This window comes from Solanum verrucosum, unplaced genomic scaffold (assembly GCF_900185275.1).
Source record: "Solanum verrucosum unplaced genomic scaffold, falcon-dt-bn FXZP01000060.1, whole genome shotgun sequence".
Classification (NCBI taxonomy): domain Eukaryota; kingdom Viridiplantae; phylum Streptophyta; class Magnoliopsida; order Solanales; family Solanaceae; genus Solanum; species Solanum verrucosum.
In genome coordinates this window covers 6161930-6188915 of record NW_026020129.1, presented here as the reverse complement: position 1 = coordinate 6188915, position 26986 = coordinate 6161930, and the positions used below count along the sequence as shown (strand labels likewise).

At 31.3% G+C, this 26986-nt stretch overlaps 2 protein-coding genes across 4 annotated transcripts in view; one reads left to right on the top strand and one right to left on the bottom strand.

Moving 5' to 3' along the window:
- Nucleotides 1–26986, bottom strand: part of LOC125827081 (serine/threonine-protein kinase SAPK3-like) — a 106478-nt gene that overhangs the window by 40291 nt on the left and 39201 nt on the right. The gene's annotated exons all lie outside the window — the stretch shown is intronic.
- Nucleotides 11632–26824, top strand: LOC125827070 (NAD-capped RNA hydrolase DXO1). 3 transcript variants are annotated; one of them, XM_049506432.1, is made up of 14 exons: nt 11632–12136; nt 19433–19496; nt 21085–21320; nt 21970–22035; nt 22131–22209; nt 22336–22415; nt 22511–22534; nt 22806–22930; nt 23627–23843; nt 23926–23979; nt 25687–25733; nt 26187–26271; nt 26355–26418; nt 26520–26824. In XM_049506432.1, exons 1-14 carry the CDS (start codon nt 11723–11725, stop codon nt 26639–26641), a joined length of 1677 nt encoding a protein of 558 aa, XP_049362389.1. In that variant the 5' UTR covers nt 11632–11722; the 3' UTR covers nt 26642–26824. The 3 variants fall into 3 exon arrangements, with proteins under 3 accessions (XP_049362389.1, XP_049362388.1, XP_049362387.1); XM_049506431.1 differs by lacking the exon at nt 19433–19496 and having other exon boundaries at nt 11632–12200; XM_049506430.1 differs by lacking the exon at nt 11632–12136 and having other exon boundaries at nt 18942–19496.

The window sequence follows — 26986 nt, the reverse complement described above, 5'->3', positions numbered from 1 at the left end:
CACTACTTTGTATAACGAAACAAAAATAGCCTTCCCGGCTTTTGTATACTCATTTATACAAACATTATTTTATCTCTCCTCTCTCCATTCCCTAATTCTCTCCTAAAATACTCATACACATCCAATTTGAATTTCAAAATTTACTCTTTTCCTCCTAATCGTATTTTCACTATTACAGGTAGCCGTCCAAATTTTCGATGGGTTTAACACAAGATTTTCGAGTCAATGCAGGGTCTATTGCAAAATCTAGAGAAATTGAAGATGAAAAATCTATTCAAGAGTTGAAATCCAACAAAAGACTGGCCTAATGACATTGCAGTAAGTTATCAATAATGCTAAGGCAAGCAACATCAAAATAGTTGAAGGAGGAAACAAGAGATGATTCATTAGATCAGGACAGATCTGAAGAATCACATGAATTCGTATAAACCCTAAAGGTATATAGCAATTTGTATATTTATTAGTTATTAGTTATACACATACAAATTGTGATTTAATTCCATATATGCATAACTATATTGAGATGTATTTATATATTTGTATATTTAAGTCATATATTCATATACATATACAATTTATAATTATATACAAATGCAAATAGTTCTATATTTATACAAATATTTGTATATTTTTACATATGCATCTACTTGTATATAGAAATTGATTTGTATAAATATTGGTGTTAGTATCGTAGTAGAACTCATTTTGGGCAAAATATTTTATTAAAAAATGATTATCGTGAATTATGGGATTCTGTAAATTTTTTGTCACCGTATTTAGCGTGTATGTATCTATTTATTAAAATTTTTTGTATAAATTTAAAAAAAAAAAAAAAAAGAGATATACAAATCTACGCCCCTATTATCCCGTCCTCGAGACTGAACCAGTGGCGGAGCCACATGTAGTTGAGGGGTGTCGACCGACACCCCTTCGTCGAAAAATTATACTGTGTAGCTAGAGTTAAATTATTTTTTATGTGTATATATTACATATTGACACTCCTTAACTTCTACGCGATTTTACTTCTTTATATTTTGACACCCCTTAGTCGAAGTTCTGGCTCCGCCACTGGACTGAACTAAGGCACACCCTTCTTTGCTTAGGCCTTTCCCTTCTTTTGTTTAATCTGGACCCTAAGGATGCTTAACGTCACTTCGCCAACTGGCTTTATAGCTAACTAAATTATAGCCATGGAACATATATGATAAACTATAGCTATGGAACGTTATTTGCTTAAATTTGTTTGCATGCATATATGAAACACGATATAGAGTTGTCTGTTATAAGTATAACAATGATATACATGGGTATACAATGATGTACACGAGGGTTGTACATGTTACTGCGATAAAATCATTTGTACTCATGATACTGAATATTTGCGATTTTGTTCGACGGATTTTTTAAATTTTGGAAAGGAATATTAGCGTGAAATTAGAAGTTGAATATTCATTACCATTGTGTAATTAGGAGTTGCGTTCTCCTATATTTTTAGTCGTTAGGTAGAATGTGTATATTCATTACCAATTTTTTAGGCTTTAGTTGCTAAGCCTAATCTTTGGCTAAAATTGATATCCATTATAGGTTGTATATCCCAAAATTTAACCCACAAGAAATGCAATTTATAGTACTCTAAGGGGGTTATTTGACTCGAAGACAAGTTATACTATGATGATAATGCAAAGATTATTTCTTGTTGATATTTAGTAAATCATTGGTTTAAACTTCGATATACAAGCTTTCATCTTAAATATTTGGTAACTTTTAAACTAAAATATAATAAGTTCAAATCATATCTTTGCACACTTGACTTAATTAGTGAGGGATACACCAATAAATAAATTGATGTTATCCAAATTTTTTTGTGAATTATACTTTCACCGCATAATGTACAATTATTTTAAGCTGAATTACCCTCGATTGTCCCAACTTTTCACTCTTTTAATGTGTTGGGTCTTATAGTTGGCATGAATGAGCAAAGCCATTTTTCAAAAAATGACCAAAATGACAATTTTGTTCTTGATCGACCATCTTATCTTTGCTATATATATATATATATATATATTGATTTAATTAGAAACTATAGTAAACATACTCAAATATAAAGATTCAAAAGTTTACCAAGAATGGAGTTTGATCAAAGATACTTGATCTTAATTATAATTAATATTCTCAAATTCATATTTATTTCAAATGAATGGGATCCTTACCATATATCTGTCCAACTTAGTTTCATGACATTTATGACTAGGCTTGTTTTCCTTCTTTTTTTTCCTTCATTTTCTCCACCACTCGTATAGCAATTCATCATCCAATGAGAATACACATAAGTTCAAAAAATTTCTCCTAGTCTTTTAATATCTTATGTTTAGCCTCATTTTTACTCCCACAAGTGTTATTTTGGTACATTTTCTTCATTACAATTATGGCACTTCCTTCTAATTGGATTGCCAATTTTAAGGAATGGTCTTTACTTATTATCTCTACAATTCCAGGATTTTGCATTTTCATCAATGCCGAGTTTGACCAGCAACCCCAAGCTCAAACAATTCATCTATTGTCTCCGGTCTAACTACATTAACTCGTGACTAATACAAAATTCTGAATTTCAAAGAATGCAGCTTATTGAATTATGAAAAAGTTTTTGTACATAAGTGTATTCTTTCGTAGAAGAATAAGACTTTTACTAAAAGTTATTGTGTTTTGTCGAACACATAATCGATACTCTGATCTAGCTCCACCCTCTGGAGGGAAGATTTGTTCGTCCTTTGGATGAAATATTTGTTCTTTAAAAGAGGTGTAATAAATCAAAATAGTTTTTTCTTCCACATAGATATTTCACTCATAATATCTATTTTAAAATTGACACATATATCAAACTTAAATATTTTATCATTATTTCACTTATGATATCCATTTCTCTAATTAATGATACATACATTTATTTATGATATTAATTTCAAAAAAATTGTAGAGGTTGAACGTTCAAAAGTTCAAATTGCGCAAAACATTCCTTGAGTTTGAAATAATTTATAGCAATACTTGCTTGAATTTCAATATAGTGCTGAAGCCGTTTTTACTCTTTTCATTATTTCAAAATAAGCGCTACAAAAAGTCAGGTTCACTAAAAAATTAATAAATATAATATGCAATTCACTAAATTATCTCTACTAATTAATTTTTGTCTTGAATTTCTTAGATGACATTTACTTTGGGATAATTTATTTTTGCTAAAGTAACACTAATTTTGAGACGAAAAAAGTAATATTCTTTCCGTATTTAATTAATAATCAGTCCAACTTAAATTAAGGTAATTGGCTTATTTCATGTCTTACTAGACGATAGCAAGCCCGTGCAAGCACGGGTCCAACACAAAAAATAAGTAATTTAGTAACATAAATATGAGGCAGGAGTCAAAAGGGCCAAAAAAATTGTCAAAAATTCCAAAAGGGCATATCAATTTTTTTTAAAATCAAAAGGGAAAAATCGCTCTTGACGAAGCGATTTCCCTCTAACACAATATTGACGCCATTACTCCGTCAAAAATAAACGCAATGATTTTTGTCCAAACATTTTTTTCTTTTTTTTACAGTAGCGATTTTAAGTCGAATTTTTTTTCCCTACATCGCTCTAGGGGCAGCGTTTTCCTCGATTAATAATTTTATTTTTTTTGAAATCACTACCTTGGCAACGATTTTTCCTAAAATATTTTTGTTAAATGACTTGATTGTAATGAAGAAAGAGGAAACATGCATTATACGTATCAATTCTTGATCGGTTCATGTATATATATAATAAAAATGTGCTATTATTTTCATGCCTATTGTTAATTATTAATAATATTATTATTCAAGACAAAGATATTATATATATATATATATATATATATATATATATATATATATATATATATATATATATATTACTTTAAAGGGCACAAAGAACTTCATATCCATAAATAGTGAATGACCGTGTATATAGATTTTTTTATATCTTAAAGCACACATTGTAAATGGAAATCCTCGTCTTTAATTAAATTATAGAAAAATAAAATATAAAAATGATAAACAACACGGATATTATACTCAATAAAATTGTTGAAGCATGAGGAAAATTGAATTATATATCATCAATAATAATAAAAGAATAATTGAATTTATAAAAAAAAAACTTCAAATAAAAATTGAATTATTTCCTATTTCTTTTCGGATTTTTTTTTCTTCGAAATATGAACTTATTATCATAATTTAATGCCTTGAGTTATTTGTTATTGTCTCCTATACTTATATCTTTATGGAAAACTACACAAATTGGACCCACGATTCAAATTATTTACTCAACTGTCCCTTTATTCTATTCACTGAACCGTTGCTTCTTCATCCTTGATACCATCAGAGTATATATATACTCTGATGGTTTCAAGTAGTAATAGAACAACCTTTTTACTGAAACATTGTTTGTTCATCCTCAATGTCATCAGAGTGTGTGTATATATATATATATATATAAATCTAATGGTATCAAGGAGTAACACAGTAGTGTTTTCACTTAAGCACGATTTCTTCCTCTTTGGTTCCATTATATACTTTGATAGTACCAGACAATAAACACACATTGATAGTTAAAAACAAGTGATACGAAAGTAAAGGAGTAACTGCTTATAAATAGTTTTTCTTTTTCAGGTACAGTTTTCCCTATATCTTTTTATATATGGTTGGAGAATTTGTATATCACAAAATAAAAGTAAACGTGTTAATTATATATTAAAATATGATTAAGTCATGCGATGTTCAAATCTTTGCTCTACTCTACTATAATATTACTATTGTACGCCCTTTGTTTATACTCCCTCCGTCCACAATTAATCGTCATAATTTCCATTTTTAGAGTCAAACATATAAAAAATTTGACTAACATTTTACAATCTATTTTTCATCATATTGATGTGCAAAAACTTGCAATTAATAGTATTTTTCGTATAGTTTTTGAATATCTAAATTTTTTGTTTAAAATATCAAATTAATGAAATCTAATTTAACTTTGAAAATTAATTAAATTGACTTTCGAAAATCGCAACATGACAATTAAAAATGGACGGAAGAAGTATTTACTTGTCTAGTATTGACTTGTCACCCTTCTTAACTTTTGAAAAATAATAAATAGAATCACAATTTGTGACTTCTTAACTTTCGAGAAATAATAAATAGAATCACAATTTTATTTAATAAAGTCAATATTTTGAAAAGTATACTGCGAAATGATAATAGTTAATGATAAATTAGAAACTAAAAGTGATAAATTTAGACAAATAAAATGACATATGTTGACACTCAATTTTGAACCTCCACAATAAAAATTAATCATCTACTTCTTAAATTCCAAATGATTTGAAATAATTCACTTTATAAAATTCAAAATAATTTTTCAAGTTATTTTAAATAGTTGTCTCTTTTTCTTTATAATTTTTAAATAATATATATGTTTTATATAATTTTGTATATAATTAGTATAGTTTATGGATATTCAAAAACCGTCTCAAAAAGATTTTGTTAAACATTTGTTAATTAGTTTAGCTTATTTATAGTTTATATTTTGAGTTAAATAATTTACATTTAAGTTAATTATTTTATTTTGTTAAGATTAAAAAGCTCCTTAATTAATTAATATTAATTCATCTAAATTAAACTCAATATGATTATTTCTTAAAGATCTAACGCCAGCCCAAACACCTCTAGTTCAATACCCAGCCCATTTCTTATTTATTAGCAGCCTACAACCAACAATACGAATATACAAATACCAAAACAGCAGCAGTACCAAAACCCAACCCTTTGTTCTTCTTCTTCCTCGCAGTTCAGTACCCAGCGACCCCACCCTGTACGCCAACGTCTTTTTCTCCAGCTAGCAGCTTTCAAATCCCAGCAAATCCGGAAAAGCAGTGGCACCTGCAGCAGCCGCGTCCCATACCTTCACTGTTGCTTCGAAAAGAACGCTGGAATTTGAATTTCAAAATTGAAATTTCGACCGTTTCTCCCTAAATCAACCCAAAATCCCTCTATATAAACCTACATCTTTTTTAATGTGTGTGGGGGGGTGGGGGTATAGAGTTGGAAAAAATAGTAGGAAAGTCTTAAGAGTAGAGAGGGGGAAAGCAAGAGATTTTCACCCTCTAAAAACAGAGCTCACAGTGGTGCAGAAGCTTCACGGTCAAGCTCGTCGTCCTAGTGTGGCTGCTCCGAGAAAGGTAATATTCATTGCCAATCCTAATTTATTTCAATTAATGTGTTTGTTTACGTTATCGAAATTAGTCATAATTTGTCTCTGTAGTAAATGACTCTCTTTGTTAAAGTCATTTTCTTTTGTTGTAGAGAAGATATTTATAAATGTGTTATGTCTATACATCTTTTTTTGAAAATGATCTCTAAGTGCACTGTTTTGATGTTCAAATTAGAATTATATGTTTTGGAACTTTGTTTCAATATCTTAATACTCATAATGTAGTTGTGCATTCAATGTTTACTTGACGATTATTTTTCTTTGGTATCACTTTAGTGTCATTTGTAATTCAATAAATTCTTAACTATTGCATAATCTGTCCTTTTAGTGAATAAGTTTTTTTTTTGTTTTCGAGAAGTGTAATAAAGATTCAGTAACACTGGATTCTCTTTAAGAACTAGTCTATAATCTATATGTTCATGGTCTTGAATCTTAAACTGTATCTTTTTTATGTATTCGTATGCTTTTGTTAGGGTCAAAATCTATTCAAATACCAACTTAGCTAAGTAACCAATCTCTACAAAACTTTAGCTTTGCAAATTTGTCGATATCCCCTACTTTGTTTATTTTTTTTCCTCTAAATAATCACACAAGTAATTTCCTTTTGTTTCAAGTCTTCATATGACTAAGTATGATATGTTTGCTAATTTGTCAAAGTGAAATTATTGAAAGTGGTATGTAGTATATCACGTGGTGGGCGTTAGTAATACTTCATATGCTTATATATTTTCTTTGGTGCTTGTAGTAATTTGTAGATATCTTGAGTTAAGCTATATTTTGATTGTTCCTAATTGAAAGCGTAATTGCATATGTGAATTGTTCAAAACCCTCCATTAATTACTTTTCCCTTATTTTGATACATGTGACGTTCATCTGAGTCCATTTCGGACACCATCCCTGCATTTTGTTGAATTGTATTTCTTTCTAAATTATTTTGAAAAGTTTAAGTTCAATTGTTTTCAAATGGTTTTTTTTCCCTTTAAATATTTTTCAAAGTTATTCAAGATGTTTTAGTCAAGTCGTAGGATAACTAGTGTTAGCGGACGGTTCAAATGTCTTAAAAACCTTTTTGAGGCGTAAAAAAGAATTTCTTATCCACTTTTTCTAAATTTATAAAGATTTAATCTGTTAAAAAACAATTAAATTAAGTTTTCTTAATTTCTTTTAAAAAGTGGAGATTTTTTCTAAATATTTTTTTAAAATTATTTTATACTTAAAATATTTTAAAAGGTGACTTTCATTTATACAGTAAAATTTACGACACTATTGAGAAACAAGTGACAAAAGAACTTATAATTACAGGTGTTGATACAGTATAATCAACTTCCAATTCTTATTTTATACTTAAAATATTTTAAAAGGTGACTTTCATTTATACAGTAAAATTTACGACACTATTGAGAAACAAGTGACAAAAGAACTTATAATTATACAGTATAATCAACTTCCAATTCTTATTTTATACTTAAAATATTTTAAAAGGTGACTTTCATTTATACAGTAAAATTTACGACACTATTGAGAAACAAGTGACAAAAGAACTTATAATTACAAGTGTTGATACAGTATAATCAACTTCCAATTCTTATTTTATACTTAAAATATTTTAAAAGGTGACTTTCATTTATACAGTAAAATTTACGACACTATTGAGAAACAAGTGACAAAAGAACTTATAATTATACAGTATAATCAACTTCCAATTCTTATTTTATACTTAAAATATTTTAAAAGGTGACTTTCATTTATACAGTAAAATTTACGACACTATTGAGAAACAAGTGACAAAAGAACTTATAATTACAAGTGTTGATACAGTATAATCAACTTCCAATTCTTATTTTATACTTAAAATATTTTAAAAGGTGACTTTCATTTATACAGTAAAATTTACGACACTATTGAGAAACAAGTGACAAAAGAACTTATAATTACAAGTGTTGATACAGTATAATCAACTTCCAATTCTTATTTTATACTTAAAATATTTTAAAAGGTGACTTTCATTTATACAGTAAAATTTATGACACTATTGAGAAACAAGTGACAAAAGAACTTATAATTACAGGTGTTGATACAGTACAATCAACTTCCAATTCTTATTTTATACTTAAAATATTTTAAAAGGTGACTTTCATTTATACAGTAAAATTTATGACACTATTGAGAAACAAGTGACAAAAGAACTTATAATTATACAGTATAATCAACTTCCAATTCTTATTTTATACTTAAAATATTTTAAAAGGTGACTTTCATTTATACAGTAAAATTTACGACACTATTGAGAAACAAGTGACAAAAGAACTTATAATTACAAGTGTTGATACAGTATAATCAACTTCCAATTCTTATTTTATACTTAAAATATTTTAAAAGGTGACTTTCATTTATACAGTAAAATTTACGACACTATTGAGAAACAAGTGACAAAAGAACTTATAATTACAAGTGTTGATACAGTATAATCAACTTCCAATTCTTATTTTATACTTAAAATATTTTAAAAGGTGACTTTCATTTATACAGTAAAATTTATGACACTATTGAGAAACAAGTGACAAAAGAACTTATAATTACAGGTGTTGATACAGTACAATCAACTTCCAATTCTTATTTTATACTTAAAATATTTTAAAAGGTGACTTTCATTTATACAGTAAAATTTATGACACTATTGAGAAACAAGTGACAAAAGAACTTATAATTATACAGTATAATCAACTTCCAATTCTTATTTTATACTTAAAATATTTTAAAAGGTGACTTTCATTTATACAGTAAAATTTATGACACTACTGAGAAACAAGTGACAAAAGAACTTATAATTATACAGTATAATCAACTTCCAATTCTTATTTTATACTTAAAATATTTTAAAAGGTGACTTTCATTTATACAGTAAAATTTATGACACTATTGAGAAACAAGTGACAAAAGAACTTATAATTATACAGTATAATCAACTTCCAATTCTTATTTTATACTTAAAATATTTTAAAAGGTGACTTTCATTTATACAGTAAAATTTATGACACTATTGAGAAACAAGTGACAAAAGAACTTATAAATTATACAGTATAATCAACTTCCAATTCTTATTTTATACTTAAAATATTTTAAAAGGTGACTTTCATTTATACAGTAAAATTTACTAACCTTTATTTGATTGGTTAATTTAATTAAATCTCCTAAAGATGAGCCATTTCTTATTATGATAATTTATTTCACTTAAACAAATCTCATTTAATTGGCTTTCTTTATTTGATCACTTTTGATGAAGCTTACTGTCCTTCTAAATTATTTTGAAAAGTTTTACGTTCAATTCTTTTCAAATGATTTTTTTCCTTTAAATACTTTTCAAAGTTAGTCAAGATGTTTTATCAAGTCGTAGGATAACTGTTGTTAGCGGACGGTTCAAATGTCTTAAAAACCTTTTTGAAGCGTAAAAAAGAATTTCTTACCCATTTTTTTAAAATTTATAAAGATTTAATCTGTTAAAAAATAATTAAATTAAATTTTTTTAATTTCTTTAAAAAAAATTAGGTGGAGATGTTTTCTGAGTATTTTTTTAAAAGTATTTTATACTTGAAATATTTTAAGAGGTGGTTTCTCTAAAAACAGTAAAATTTATGACATAACAAGTATATAAAAGGAACGAATGACATGTCAAAAATCAATACATGACAACATCAATTAAAACTATTGCATGTATCTAGAAGGAAAGAATTACAGGTCGCATGTAAATTTCATTCACAGATAGCTGGAAGATCAAGAGCATAATTGGGATGTTATTCACTTTTAAATTGTAGACTTATTATATGTAATACATGAAGTTGATTCAAATTTTTATATATAATGAAAACAGCCAAATAAAATGAAATTTCAAAGATTAAGACAGCTTATACCTTTACTTTGTTAAAATTTGGATTTAAGTCAGCTTACACCATACTTTGTTAAAATTTGGATTAAGTCAGCTTACATCATACTTTGTTAAAATTTGGATTAAGACGGCTAAACACCTTCACTTTGTTAAAATTTGGACACCATACTTTGTTAAAATTTGGATTCATGACAGCTAAACACTCACTTTGTTAAAATTTGGATTAAGACAGCTTATTTTAAATAAATTGTCCGTAGACTTTTAAATTAAAAAAGTCTACACACCCTACAATTTACTCCTTAAATTTGTGTATAAATAAAAACACGTCTTATGGGCTTTTTTTATCAGCACAAAATCTACAAAATCTGACCCAAAGAGAGACGAAACTCAAAAAAAGCTTCAAAAAGATTAATGGAATTTGATCTGAGATACTTGTTCGTGATTATAATTAACATCCTCAAATTCACATTATCTATTTCTGATAATTGGGATCCTTTCCACATATTTGCCAATCATCTCAATTACCCAACTTTCATGGAATTTATGAACAAACTCTTCTGGCTTTTATTATTTTCCTCTTTTTTTTCCATCGTTCGTATAACAATTCATCATCCAATTACGATTATACACATAAAAAATTCAGGATATTTCAACAAATCCCTTTATATCCTATGCTTAGCCTCACTTCTACTCCCACAAATGTTATTTTGGTACATTTTCTTCATTACCATTATATCTTCTTGTTCTTGGATTTTCAATACATGTACTAGCTTCTGCGAATGGATTATGCGTATTTTCGCCACAATTCCAATGGGATTTAGAATTTTCATCAATGGGGAGTTTGACAACAATAATCCTCTACCTCTGCCTCCGGTGTAATTGTATCAAATCAATAATGCTTGCTTCCTTCTGCAGTACAAAACATGTAATCTGATGGTGTAGAACTCTTTCTATATTTTGTATCGTGATATAGTACATAGCTTCTCAATGGTGTATGTATACATACATAGATATTTGAGATAGCATGTTTTGTCATTTAGATTCATCATTATCCACCGAGATATATGGTTGTCACTTGTAATATTGTTGTTGTTGTAATAGTATTTTATTAATTTCATTCAATCCCCTCTTCTTCTTCTTTCTTCTTTGTTTATTTTCTTGAAAAAGCTTCTCCGAAATTCAGAACTCTAAGTTCTTATAAAATAAAGGAAAGAAAATAAATATCAACTCAATTTATCAACTAACGTCCAAAGTTTGTGGACAAATTTACTCAGTACTTAGGCAAGCAAAATCAGAATTGCCATAGTGCCCAAAATGGCCCATCATAAATATGTCTAATTGGGCCTTAGAAAACAAATTGGACTTGATAGAAAGGTTTTCAAAGCCCATGATCATATATATGGTTTTCAATATTTGCACTATACCCCCTGTACATTCCATAAATACCAAAAACTCCCGGAAATCATCTCAATTTGTTACTCTAACACTAGCAAAGATCGAAATCGGAAAACAGCTAGCCAGCCACCAACTCCGCCGTTATACCACCAATCGACCGCCTGTACAATGGAGGCGAAGATGACGAATCGCTTGAAACGTTTATTCGGAGAAGAAGAAGATGAAGACGAACAACAGGAAGAAGAAAACTATTCAAACCACCCAGATGAAGAAGAACATAGGCAACGGCAAGAGAGTAATCAATCATCACCATCTTCAGCATCACAATCATCATCATCTACTTCTTCAGGCGCCGCCGGCGCCGCCGCATCGTCATCGTCTTCATCGGGTTCTTCTTCACGTTCTTCATCGTCTAATAGGAGTAGAAGTAGTGGTAGTGGAAGTGGAAGTGGAAGTGGGAGTGAAAGAGAAGCGGATGAGGATGATACCGTCGAAGTGATTTCTCATAGTAATAACGATTATAATAATAATAATAGTAGTGGGTATCATCAGAATGAAGAGGATGATGATGATTATAAGGACCTTTTTGGGTCTGATAACGAAGATTATGCTAAAAAACTTTCGAAGAGTCGTTTCCCAGTTCCTGGTAATTTGTTAATTTTGTCCCCTTTTTATTAACATTTTGCTGCAATGTTAAATTGGTTTGATTGATGAGTTTTTCTTTTTTGAAGGGTTAAAGTTTGGAACTTTTCAGTTATTTGAACATTTCATTTCTAGGTTTTGAGCTCAACTACAGCATACTCTGTGTAATTCCATAAGTGGGGTTCGGAGAGGATAGACCTTACCCTACTTTCTGAGGGTAGAGGGTAGGTTTTGAGCTTGTTTTGGGATATTTTTGACTGGGGATTTGGTTGGTCTTAGAGAGGAGGGTAATTTTGAAATGTTTTTGAGGGTTAAATTTTGGAACTTTGCAGGTTTTGGCTTTGTTTGATTGATTTGAGCACTTTGCTTCTAGGATTCCAGCTGATTTTGGGGCATTTAAACTTGCCTTTTGTTTACTCTGATTGATGGGGTGTATATTTTGGATGTTTCTAATGGTTTGATTTTGGAACTTTTGAGTATTTTGCTTCTGTTACTTCTGATTTATTCGACTTTGGAGTAAATACACAATGTTTTTTTCTTTTCCCCCAAAATTCTGTTGTGGTTTGGAGTGAGTTTGTTTTGTTTCTATTTTGCGTTTCTGTATTTGTTGGTTGTTGATGCTGGATAACAAATGAATTCTTTCTTTGTTTTCTGAACTTTATTCGCAAAGAAACAGACGAGAGCAAGGAATTATTTTTAAAGATTCTTAAGCCTCCAAGTTTTTAATTGGGGAGCAGAAAAGCGAACAAGGGGTTTTTATCAGCCCATGTTTTTCAATCCATGAATTTCTGCTGTAGAAGAGAGAAGCCATAAGCTGATTCAGTTACATTTGGAACAATTTAGTTTTTGTTGATGAAACTGATTGTTCTATATTGCATAATTCTAATTGCAAAACAGAATAGATTCCGACGGAATGTAGTCCATTGTTGCTGCCGAGCATCTTTTGTTGTTGTGCTTCTGATTGATATGTGGTACTGAAGTAGCTTGTTAATGTTATTGCTATAGATATCATCTAGTGAGTTTTTTTGGATTTGGTGATATGCAGTTCATTGTCTTTAAATTCTTCAGTTTGGAATCTCACAGAGAACTCAATTAGAGAATTGGCATAGTGAAAAGCTATCAAAGAGTTGTAGATATTCAAGATTCTAAGCAGAAAATGTCTTCGCTGTTCAAAACCATAAATTACTCAAGTAGAAGTATACAGGAATTTAAACATTGGTATGACAACGGGAGATAGAAGGAGAGAGACATGTTGTTGACGGAAGTTTACGGCTTTGGTTAGTAAAATTAATCTAGTCCATTGAATATAATTAGACACGTGTAATAAATTTAAAGGCCTACTGGAGGCACTGGAGGAGATCCCCACTGGACGGGATCCAAACCCAATTTTGAGGCAAATTTAAAAAGTACAACTACAAAAAAGCAAAGTTACAATATTATTTAAGTATCAACATTAGAAAAGTATTAAAAGTTGGACCAAATTACACTTACACGTTCTAAGTATACAAAAAAAAAAGTCATGTCGAGAAAGACTAAAGAAAGAAAGAAGAATATGTGTCACCGTGTGAATATGTTACATATTAATAATTTCAACCCTAATTAACCCAAACAAAGTCAAAAGAGTATAACATCCACTTGGTATTTTATGACAATATATATACTAGTAGATTATGACCCAAAAAATTAAGAAACTCAAAAGCTTAAAAGAATTAATGGAGTTTGATCTAAGATACTTGATCTTAATTATAATTAATATCCTCAAATCCACATTATCTATTTCTGATAATTGGGATCCTTTCCATATATTTGATCATCGTCCCAATTACCCAACTTTCATAGAATTTATGAACAAACTCTTCTTCCTTTTATTATTTTCCTTTCTTTTCTCCGTTATACATATAATGATTCATTATCCAATTATAACGATACGCATAAATTCAGGATATTTCAACAAATCCTTTTATGTCCTATGTTTAGCCTCACTTCTACTCCCACAAATGTTATTTTGGTACATTTTCTCCATTACCATTAGGGGTGTGTATCGGTCGGTTCGGTTCGGTTATAAGTATTATCGGTTCGGTTTATCAGTTTTCGGTTTTTAAATATGCTAAACCAATAAGATATTTGTTATCGGTTTTCGGTTTATCGGTTTTAGGTCTTTAACGGTTCGGTTTTCGGTTTAACCAATAAGAAAATGCTTTCAAAAACAAATATATGACTTATCCAATAATTTGACGCGATACGTCCCTCGAAATATAGTATCTATCGCGGCGTGCAATACGTCCCCCGAAATGGTACATCCTCTTGAATTTCTTATTTTTTTTCAATTCACATAACACTTGTCACAACCATGTCTCAGAACAATGCAAATGACATGTTCACACAAATAATGAAGAGATGACTATTTTCATAACATTGCACAATTCACAACAACACAATCATGATACAACATCAACAATGACTCAACAAACCTTTCAAACCATTCTCAACACATCACACACAAACAATTAATCACATTTTCTTTTATTACCCCTTTTTCATCATTAGAATTAATCAATGTGGACACGCCAACCCATCACCAAGTCTCGTTACCCCCAAACACATATTACAAGGAAATACAAGAATTCCATACACTTAACAAGAGTTTAGAAAATCCACTTGCCTGAATCAAATAAGAATTTACTCAGGGATTTGAGTTTTCCCCTTTCGTTGAACTTCCAACTCAAAGCAATCTATTCACATTAATAATCACAATAAGGTTTTTAAACTAAAAACACCCACATTACTTTCTGTCTAGCCTAGACCCAAAAATTCACTCAAATCTATAATCAAATTTCTAATCTTGATGCCAATAACATGTCAATCCTTTCAATTTTCTCCAAATTTCAAGTCTAGGGTTAAGTTTCAATTTCTCCATATATCATCAATCTAATGGTATTCATATAATTTTATACCATTATATTTAATTATTTATCTCAATATAGCAAAATTTGAATTATAATGTAATAACTATGAAAAGAAAAGAAGCAAAAGACCAACTCGTTCCATCGACAGCTTAGTAGATGACGTGCAGATTGTGAAACCTTACTCCCAAACCAATGATTCATTGTATGTTATCTCAACCCCCTATGATTAGCCTATAGTCATTACCTAATCGTTACAATGTTCTAACAATATAATATAATTTCCTACAGAATTCAAGTAGAAGCACCTCAATTTCTTTTCCATTAGATGGTGACCATTGGATCCTTACTTGCAAACATTTTCAGCACAGATAGACATATAACAAATTGTTTTGCTTTGATTCAAACTTATAAAGTGGACTGGCTTTTGGTTCACCAGCTAAAGCACATGTTTGATGAAGAGCAGCTTTGCTACTAGCCTCTTTCATATATTATTATTATAAGTAAATTTGGTTTACTTTTCAATATTCATCAATCAAAGTTCCACAGAAAGACACTCATAAGATCAGCAAAGCACAATATCAAGTTCACTAATGATAAATATGTGCAATGCAATAGAATGCAATGCCAAGTATAGTGATGCATGTCTGACCTAGTGATACACACTCGCTGTCTCTCAATCGGGGACCCACGGAGGACTATTTTATTATTTTGCTATTTTAAAGCAATTTTGATTAACTTTTTTTCTTGAATGAGTAATCTTTAATATTATGACATTGTTATAACCATGTGACATGAGTCCTTTTCGGATATGCTAACGTAATTGACATAAATACTCTGCTGACCAAATTTATTTAAGGGGTCACATTCCCACTCCAATTTAAATAAATTATTATTACAAGTACACAAACTATCACTATATTTCGTAATTACGGGTGCACTATACGATATAAGTGATATAGGGAAAAAAATAACATAATATGGTCTACCAAAAAAAAAAAAAAAACACAATATGGAATAAAAGATTGTGAAGTAATAAAAAAATATATTTATTTGACATTGTCTATTGAAGACTTTCCAAAGATATAGTAGTTGAACTTTCCAAAGATATAGTAAAGTTATAAACAATTTTGATATAACAATTTCTTATATTTTTCTTTACAATTTTTTATATTTCTTAAATATGCTTTACAGTTATTTAAACGTTAAGTTCCAAAATGTTTTTTTTAATTTTTTTTTTATATTGTTATTTATTTTTAAAATTGAATTTAAACATTAAGTTCCAAAACTGTTTTTTTTTTTTAATTTACAAAAACTGTTTTATATTGTTATTGGTTTTTAAAATTGAATTTAAATGTTAAGTTTCAAAACTGTTTTTTTTAAAACTGTTTTATATTGTTATTTGTTTTTAACATTAAATTTATTATTTAAATTAACTAAAAATATCAGTTTTAGAACTAAAATTTAAGAATAATTGTGGTACTGACATATGACTTTTTTCCTTTCCTATTATATATAGATAGATATAATAGTCACTCTAACTTAAATTCTTTATATAGAAGAAAGAGATCTATGAATCATAAATTTGAAGCACCAATATAAATATATGAGTGTGGACCCAATCACATGCAAAATGGAGATTTCAACTTCAACTTTATATGTTTGGGGAACAAATAAGTTGTGTGATTGTGGAACATGTAAGTTGAATCGAAATTTCGATTTTGCATGTGGTTGGGTCCCACACTCATTTATATTGGTGCTTCAAATTTATGATTTATAGATCTCTTTACGACTATATAACATCCACTTGGTATTTTACGACTATATATACTTCCTACTAATTAAGAAGATGACCCAAAAAATTAAGAAGACACTCAAAAGCTTAAAAGAATTAATGGGGTTTGATCTAAGATACTTGATCTTGATTATAATTAATATCCTCAAATCCACATTATCTATTTCTGATAATTGGGATCCTTTCCATATATTTGACCATCCCAATTAGGGGTGTTCACGGTTTGGTTTGGGTCGGTTATTGGTCAAAACCAAAACCAAACCAATTTAATCGGTTTTAAAATTATCAAAACCAAACCAAACCAAATATAATATACATTTATCGGTTTGGTTGTTTTCGGTTTTGGTTCGGTTTGATTCGGTTATTAACCATACATAAAAATAAAATAAATAATTCATTCAAAACGTGAAAAAAGTGACAACAATCCATTCAAACAAAAAATAGTTAGAATGGCTGGCATTAAAGAACTTTCGATCATTGAATTTACAAAATAAAACTTCAAAATTCACTATTTTGGCATAGAAGGAAGAGACAATGACATTTTTAGTCCCACAAAGATTTTTCATAGACACTTATATACATGAAACCAATAAGAAAAATGTTCTCACCTTGGACTTTTTTCTTTCATAAGTAAATTATAAAAATAAAATTTTGATGAAACATATATAAAATCTTTAAAATTGTTTATGAATATAATATATTATGTATGTATAATAATAAAATTTATGTATATAACTTGTTGGTTCGGTTATTTCTTCGATTTTTTTCGAACAAAACCATAACCAAACCAAATACTATCGGTTCTTAACAATCTAAAACCAAACCAAACCAAAACCCATATTAAATCGGTTCATTTAATCGGTTTGATTTGGTTTTTCGGTTTGGATCGGTTTTTATCCAAACTATGAACACCCCTAATCCCAATTACCCAACTTTCATAGAATTTATGAACAAACTCTTCTTCCTTTTATTATTTTCCTTCCTTTTCTCCATCATTCGTATAACAATTCATCATCCAATTACGACGATACATATTAATTCAGGATATTTCAACAAATCCTTTTATATCCTATGTTTAGCCTCACTTCTACTCCCACAAATGTTATTTTGGTACATTTTCTTCATTACCATTACACTTTCTACATGTTCTTCTTGGATTTTCAATACATGTACCAGCTTTCGCGAATGGATTATGCGTATTTTCTCTACAATTCCAAGATTTAGCATTTTCATCAATGGGGAGTTTGACAACAACAATAGTATGAACGAACATGAACAAGACCAATACCCCGAAACTCGAACAACTCCCTTAATTTCTCCTCCAGTGTAAGTATTATATCAAATCAATACTGCTTGCTCAAGGATTTGTTCATCGTTCGTCGTACTTTTCATATATGTGTTTGATTTCATATGAAATCTTTATAATGAGGTATGTTACCTACTACACAACATGTAATCTGATGGTGTAAAAATCTTTTTTGTATTTTGTATCGTGGTATACTATACTCATATAACTTCTCAACAATGTATGTATACATAAATAGATATTTATGCTAGCAGGTTTTGTCACGTAGATTCATCATTATCCACCGATATATGTTGTAGTCACTTGTAATACTGTTGTTGTTATTCTAAGTTTGTCTAATATTCACTAGCTACTATAGTACTTAACTAAATTCATCTCTCTTCCTATTCTTTCTTGTTTATTTATTTTCTTGAAAAAAATCTGCAAAATTCGGAACTCCAAGTGCTTATACAAAAAGGAAAAAAGAATATCATCTTTATTTATCGACCATCGTCTAAAGTTTGTCGACAAAGTTACTCGGTACTTATGGGTTCAAAATCAGGATTGCCATAGTGCCCAAAATGGCCCATCATATAAATGTCTAATTGGGCCCTAGAAAAACAAATTGGACTTGAGAGAGACCTTCAGGTTAATAAAGCCCATGGGTCATAGTTTTCAATATTTGCACTATATCCCCTGTACATTACATAAATACCAAAAACTCCCGGAAAACATCTCAATTTGTTACGCTAACACTAGCAAAGATCGAAATCGGAAAACAGCCAGCCAGCCACCCACCAACTCCGCCGTTATACCACCAATCGACCGCCTGTACAATGGAGGCGAAGATGACGAATCGCTTGAAACGTTTATTCGGAGAAGAAGAAGATGAAGACGAACAACAGGAAGAAGAAAACTATTCAAACCACCAGGATGAAGAAGAACAAAGGCAACGGCAAGAGAGTAATCAATCATCACCATCTTCAGCATCACAATCATCATCATCTACTTCTTCAGGCGCCGCCGGCGCCGCCGCATCGTCATCGTCTTCATCGGGTTCTTCTTCGCGTTCGTCATCGTCTAATAGGAGTAGAAGTAGTGGAAGTGGAAGTGGAAGTGGGAGTGAAAGAGAAGCAGACGAGGATGATACCGGCGAAGTGATTTCTCATAGTAATAACGATTATAATAATAATAATAATAATAATAGTAGTGGGTATCATCAGAATGAAGAGGATGATGATGATTATAAGGACCTTTTTGGGTCTGATAACGAAGATTATGCTAAAACACTTTCGAAGAGTCGTTTCCCAGTTCCTGGTAATTTGTTAATTTTGTCCCTTTTTTATTAACATTTTGCTGCAATGTTAAATTGGTTTGATAGATGAGTTTTTCTTTTTTGAAGGGTTAAAGTTTGGAACTTTTCAGTTATTTGAGCTCTTCATTTCTAGGTTTTGAGCTCAACAATAACATATCCAGTGTAATTCCACAAGTGGGGTTCGGAGAGGGTAGAGTGTTAAGCAGACCTTACCCTACTTTCTGAGGGTAGAGGGTAGGTTTTGAGCTTGTTTTAGGATATTTTTGACTGGGGATTTGGTTGGTCTTAGAGAGGAGGGTAATTTTGAAATGTTTTTGAGGGTTAAATTTTGGAACTTTGCAGGTTTTGGCTTTGTTTGATTGATTGATTTGAGCACTTTGCTTCTAGGATTCCAGCTGATTTTTGGGTGTTTAAACTTGCCTTTTGTTTGCTCTGATTGATGGGGTGTATATTTTGGATGCTTCTAATGGTTTTATTTTGGAACTTTTGAGTATTTTGCTTCTGTTTCTTCGATTTGTTTCTATTTTGCGTTTTTGTATGGGTTGGTTGTGGATGCTGGATAACACATGAATTCTTTCTTTGTTTTTTGAGCTTTTTTCATAAACAAACAGACGAGAGCAAGGAATTATTTTTAAACATTCTTAAGCCTCCAGTTTTTAATTGGGGAGCAGAAAAGTGAACAAGGGATTTTATCAGCCAATTTTTTTCAATCCATGAATTCTTCTGTTGAAGAGAGAAGCCATAAGCTGATTAATTTACATTTGGAATAATTTAGTTTTTCTTGATGAAACTGATTGTTCGTATTGCATAATTCTAATTGCAAAGCAGAATAGATTCCGACAGAATGTAGTCCATTGTTGCTGCTGAGCATCTTTTGTTGTTGTGCTTCTGATTGATATGTGGTACTGAAGTAGCTTGTTAATGCTATATTGCTATAGATATCATCTAGTGAGTTTTTTTGAATTTGGTGATATGCAGTTCATTGTCTTTAAATTCTTCAGTTTGGAATCTCACAGAGAACTCAATCTGCTGTTTAAGATAATTGGCATAGTGAAAAGCTATCAAAGAGTTGTAGATTTTCAAGATTCTAAGCAGAAAATGTCTTCGCTGTTCAAAACCATAAATTACTCAAATTGCCAACACGAGTCATGTTTGCTGTTTTATGAGAGATCTAAAGTAGAAGTATACAGGAATTTAAATAGCGTCTAGATGGCCTTGACTTTTCTACTTCGTGAAAAAACTACTTAATGTCCATATATATTTTTACTTAAGTTAATACTCATGGAGATGTGCCTATATTGGCACTCTGTTGTATGAGCGAAAAACAATTGAATGATTGGTGCTTGGTTTGGAACTGTGAAAGAAGAATGCCAATCTTAATTGTGTTGTGAGAAACAGTGATTTAGCTCTTTGAGAAGCTTAAAAGGAAAAGCCTATGGTTCCATATTCCTAGGAACTTTTTTCTACAGAAAAGAAATTGCTCATGCATAATCAACATTAACATTAGTTTCAATTTCCACCATTTAGATTAATATTCGATTAATCCAGTCAATTGTTGTTTAAGCTCTTCTTTCTCATTCTCTTTTGCAGTTTTACCCCCTATACGTAACACTAACCACCAAACAAGGGGAGGATTTGGCCGGGGTCGCTGGCAAAATGATAGAGGAGCTGGCATCCTTCCACGACCAGGACCTTATCCCCCAAGGCAGAACTATGGTTATGGTTCCAAGTTTTTCAATGGCCATCGTGATGAACGCTTTGTGTCTGAATTGAAGTTTGCAAAGAGTGAAGAAACATTAGCAAGAAAATGTATAGCTTTTCAAGAGGTAGATTCTTTCCCTGGTTTTCTCCTTTTTGTTGCCAAACTACCCTAGCTAAGCACATGGACTTCTGCCAAGCTGTTTTTAAAGCTACCTGGGCTGATCAAATGTACAACTTTAACTTTAAATTATGCTTTTGTTCGTGTACTGGGGTTTAACCATTGTGTCAAGTGTCAAGTGGGTTCATCGATTCTGTATAAATAGCAACAATTTCACCTCAGTCTCAAATTAGTTGGGGTCGGCTATGTGAGTCTTCCATATCTATTCCTGCTCCATTTGGACTCCATTCTGATACTCAGTATTTTGTCATTAAACAAATTAAGCTTCTGTAGTGCTAGAGGTTCATTCATTCTCTAGAATATTTTTTATATAATTTTAATATTTCTCCGCTGAATGGGGCTCAACTTGTCCCTTGCTATAGCCTATAAAACACTACATTCTCCCAGAAAAAACTTTGCTGGTTAGTCATGACATGTATGAACTGGAGTGGACTGCTCCTGATTGGAGAATAAATGGATTGTGGTGTTGTATGATTCCCCTCCCTCTTACATCCTTTAAAAATTCGGACCTTCTTGGTCCCTTGACATTTTAACACCTCTGCATGTAAAACTGGTTTTTCTTCTAATTTATTGTAATTAATTTATGGGATAAATAGCCATGTGAACTCGCGTGCTTCAGTCGAGTTGAAGGTGGAGATGTCTACTTTGATGACCGCAGCTTGGTAAGCATTAAGTCTTTTTTTCTTTTCTAATTACATCTCAATATTACAAACCCAGAATGACCAATCATAATAGCACATTCTCTTTGTTATATCAGAGGCTATTCAAGCGTCTAATTACTGAAGATGTTGGGGCAGACCTGAATCAAGGTTTTGACACTTTTACTGAGAAGAAAGGTATATGCTAGAGGGATGAAGTATAGAGAATATGAAACTTTTAGATGCTTGATGGTTAGGCTCAGAGTTCTTCTGTTTTCTGTCTGCACCTGTGTGTATAATCTGACAGATCTGTCTCTTTGGAAGATTTGGGTTCTCAAGGTTTTGGCGACTTATTGGCCAGTATCAGGAATAAAAATATACCACTTGATAGAATGCATTTCGTGGTAAGAAAAATTTGATTTTGTACTTCGTTTTCAGAACTCCATGTGTTTGGCAATTGATTTAACGGTGGTTTACTTTTTCCTTTTCCTTGTGTCAGACTTATCGCAACAACCTCAATAAGGTAACTTTGAATCTCCTCTGACTGATGCTTCCATAATGCAGCATGACCAATTTCAGAGTATCAAATATTGATTATGGAGAAGATCATTAAGCTGCAATATATTAATAGTTCATTTTTTCAGCAATAACTGTTTTTTTAACGGGCACAAATTAATATTCATTTATATACCTTGTCATCTGGTGTCCTTGATGGCAAGATCCAGATATAATTTTCAGTTGACATGATACTTTAGTCTGTTAACACTTGTCTTGGGTGTCCTTTTTGTCTGCAGATAATGGCTACTGCTTATCTCAGGAATGAACCTTGGGAAATGGGAGTGCACAAAAGAAAGGGGCTTGTGTATCTTGACGTACATAAACTGCCAGAACGGCCACAGAGTGTGCTGGACCGTAGAAGGTTCTTGAATGTTTCCTGAATTCTTGTTTTTAGGAAAAATTGTGCATACTTGTGGATAATGTGAACCGTCTCAGAAGGTTTATAATTTTTAGTTGGCTGAGTTTAGATTCTATAATAATTCTCCAACCAAAAGAAAGGCTCACAGTACTAAAGAGCAGCTGATTTCCATATTCCTGATTAACGATGGAGTTAGGATGCAATTTCTCTCCTTTTCTCCACCTTCCCATTTTGTTTTCCTTTTTTGCTGGCTTAACTATGAAGTTGGGATTCCATGTCCATAAATTGTACACTCTGTATCACTTGCCTCTGTTGTAATTAATATTTGGCTGGCATAAATTGCTAATTACAAAGTTCTTCAGTGAATTCAGCACTGAGTATTTTATTATCCATTTTATACTGCTCATGTCAAAGAGTTTATTAGAATAAATTCTTCTCTTTTTATTTGTTAAAAGAATTTAGTATAAGGGGAAATGAAAAGATATAAATAATTCTAGTTGGTCACTAACTATATTATGATCAAAATAGTTACACATAACTTAAAATTTGACAACATGAAAACGTAATCTGCTTTTTTAGAAAAAAATATTTTTTGTTTATAAGAAAGTTTGTTTAGAAAGTATCTGTTATTATGTATTAGAAGTATTGACTAAATATGCTTTTCATGTTTGAATAAGGCTTCTTTCCCCTTTAATCTAGGTGTTACTGGGGATATTGTTTCGAGAGCCTTGCAACAGAAGATCCTCGGAGATCTGATGGAGAAGGGATACATCATGTTGATGCCAATGTTGAATATTGTGCTGTAGTTAAGACAAAATTAGGAGCACATCGTGTTTTAATGGGGGCTGAAATGGACTGCTGTGATTCAACTGATGATGGGAGGAGGTTTTATGTGGAATTAAAGACTAGTCGCGAGGTATGCCTTCCTGCTGGGATCTCTTTCTCTCTTCATTCTTTTCTGATATTTAACTTTTATATCTTATTTCTGTTATTTACAGCTGGAGTATCATACAGAGGAAAAGTACGAGAGGGAGAAATTGCTCAAGTTTTGGGTATTGACGATGGAAACACATCTTTCATGCTCTTTAGCAGATTCTTTCATGCATCTTATGCGTATTTATGTGTGCTTTAAATGCCAAATCAATAACACATTAACACAAGGATAAGTTTTTCTATGTTGCTACTATTCCAAGTGAAAACTAAATTATGTTAAGAGATGTATGAGATAGGAGACAAATATCACACCCAATAAAAAGAAGAGATAGGAGACAAATGAATAATTGAAAAGGGAAAGCAAGGGGTTTGCCCAGTGGTTTGGGCTTGGGACTTCCATGTTGGTGGTCTCAAGTTCGAAACCCCTTGCCAGCGAAAGCAAGATTGCCTAGTGCGGATTATCTCTCCTATGTGGTTTGCGAGCTATTGCATAGGAGCGGGGGTTTTACCCTGTGCGCACCCAAAGGGTAGCGGCTGCGGGTTTCCCTTGTCATCAAAAAAAAAAAAAAGGGTAGAAAGAGGGGGGAGGTGTATAGGATTGAAAGTATTATCGAGATCATTACACATTCTTTTCTTGAGTAGGCTTGTTCTTTTTTGCATGAACTGTGGAGTCAAGGTTTCGTCCTTGTGAAATAGTACCGGCAGCACTATGAGTTATTTTTCCCAAGGAAAAAAAAAGAAAGAAGGAAACGCAAGTTTGTGCTAGAAACTGGAACTATTGATAAATTTGATAAATGCAGGCTTCCTTAGAGTTGTTGGCATCTCCAAATTTAAGTTTATATGCATGAATTTAGGGAAGTTCTATCTAGACAAGGAAATTTAGTGAAGCTTTGCTTTCTGCCATCATGTAGTGGGTTTCCATTTTATCCTGTTTCATTGTGGATGCTATGAATATGACTTTGTAGGTTATATAAACCTCTTTGCATAAGAAATACTCCCTCAGTCCTGTTTTAACTATCGGATTTAGCTCTTTTCACGCCCATCAAGAAAAATAATAAATACAAGATATAATTTGCTAAGTTACCCCTATTTATTAGATTCCTTTTGAGTATGTATTAAAAGAACTACTCCTTCTGTGCCAATTTATCTGGCAAACTTTCTGTTTTAGTCTGTAAGGAACAACTTTACTTGAAAAATTTCCTTTTACCATTAATGAAATGATTTATTGACACACAAGCGTCTAAGGTTTGTTTTAGACCACAAATTTCGAAATTTTTCTTTCTTAAACTTTATCTAGTCAAACAGTGTCACATAAATTGGGACAGAGGGACTACTTCTTTAACATTAAAGGTAGAGTTGGAAACAATTTTCTACTTTAGTCTTGAATTCTAGGATGATCTTTTTTAGCCAAAACAATAGTTAAAATGGGACCGTGAGAGTACTAATTTTTCTCTTGAGTCCAGAACAGTCTGAAATCTAATTGTTTTTATCTTTGATCAATTCAAACTTGATTATTGATTTAACTTGGTTCATGCAATCACTTGTCCGGAATCTAGTAAATTCACAGAACACAGTTAGATATAGTGAGGAATCAATGTAATAATTTTAAAGATTGTACTTCATTTATCAAAAGACTATGTGCACCTCATATATTCCCAGTATTTCAGCCCTCAGGGCCTAGTACAAGTGGCAAAGGTTGTGAGGGACTTGCGAGCCCTGCACCATGTGGCCTAAACCTAGTATATCTTAAATTTTGTAGATTTTCATTTGTTTGAAGCTTTTTAGCTTTCTATTTACTTTACTTATGTATATTCCCTTTGTTGCAGATCCAGTCATTTCTTGCGGGTGTACCTTATATTGTTGTTGGTTTTAGGTAAATTTACATGCTGTGATCTTCCATCTTTGCTTTTGCTTTTCCTTTTTTAAGGTTTGAGGTACAGATCTTGCTCTTTTTCTTTAATCTGTTATGCAACTTAAGGGTAATGCCTACCCTTCCTAGACCCCTCATTTGTGGGACTATACTGGGTTGGCGGTTGTTGTTATGCAACTTAGTGTCACGAGTTTCTTCTCTTTCGTCTCTGCATTAATTTTCAACAAATAATGAGAATGTTACTTTTCTGAACAAAAAAATGGGATTGTTGGTATTTAGTGATGAAATTTTTTACTTATTTAATAAAAGAAATGCTCAGTAATCATCTTCATAATCTTAATTACTAGTGTGTTCTTACAGTGTGACTGGTTACAACCTAAATTAAATTTGTACAAATATTTTTTGATAAATGACGCAAGGTTAACTTTATGAATCTGTAATTGTGTTATACTGTAGGGATGATGCTGGTCGTCTAGTTCGCACAGAAAGATTGAGAACTAAAGATATAACACACAGAGTAAAGATGAAAAATTACTGGCAGGTATTAATCTCTTTGTTTCTACATGCATAAATGCCTGGTAATTAAACTCCAGTTCTCATGTCTCTTGGCTGTTGGTGTGGTAGGGTGGAGTGTGCTTAGCATTTGCAGACGAAGTCTTGTGCTGGCTCTACGGGACAGTAAAAGAAAGTAAGGACACGAGTAAAACTTCTCTAGTGTCTCGTCATTTGAAATGTTTTCAGATCTCTGATGCTTAGTTTGTTTATTTGTGAACGATATTGTGATTTCAGATGAAGACTACATATTGCAGTTTACGCAACATTCTACGCGTTTGGAGCTTCTTCAAGCTCAGTCCTGTCCTGATGCAATAACAGACCATGTTCAACAGTTAAATTCTTCAACAATTCCATAGCATAGCGATGTTCGATGAAAGAGTAAGAACGTTCCCCTTTTCTTTTGCGGAATTTTTGTATCAACTGTAATCAGTTGTAAATTTCCTTTTTTTTTTATGATGCAAGAAACTACACCTCCGTTACATCGAGTCTTACCGGAGCAAATTATAATGACACTACAGTGTAGCAGTTATAAACTGAAATGGTCACAAGAATTTGAATTCTCAATTTTGTTCTTTTAATTGTGTATTCGAAGGAAGTCATCTCAATATCTACAAAGATTTTTTGAAAGAAGTTGCCAAGGATGCATTATAGCTTTATCTGAAAAGATATTTTTTCTTACTATTAACACTGAAAATAAAGAT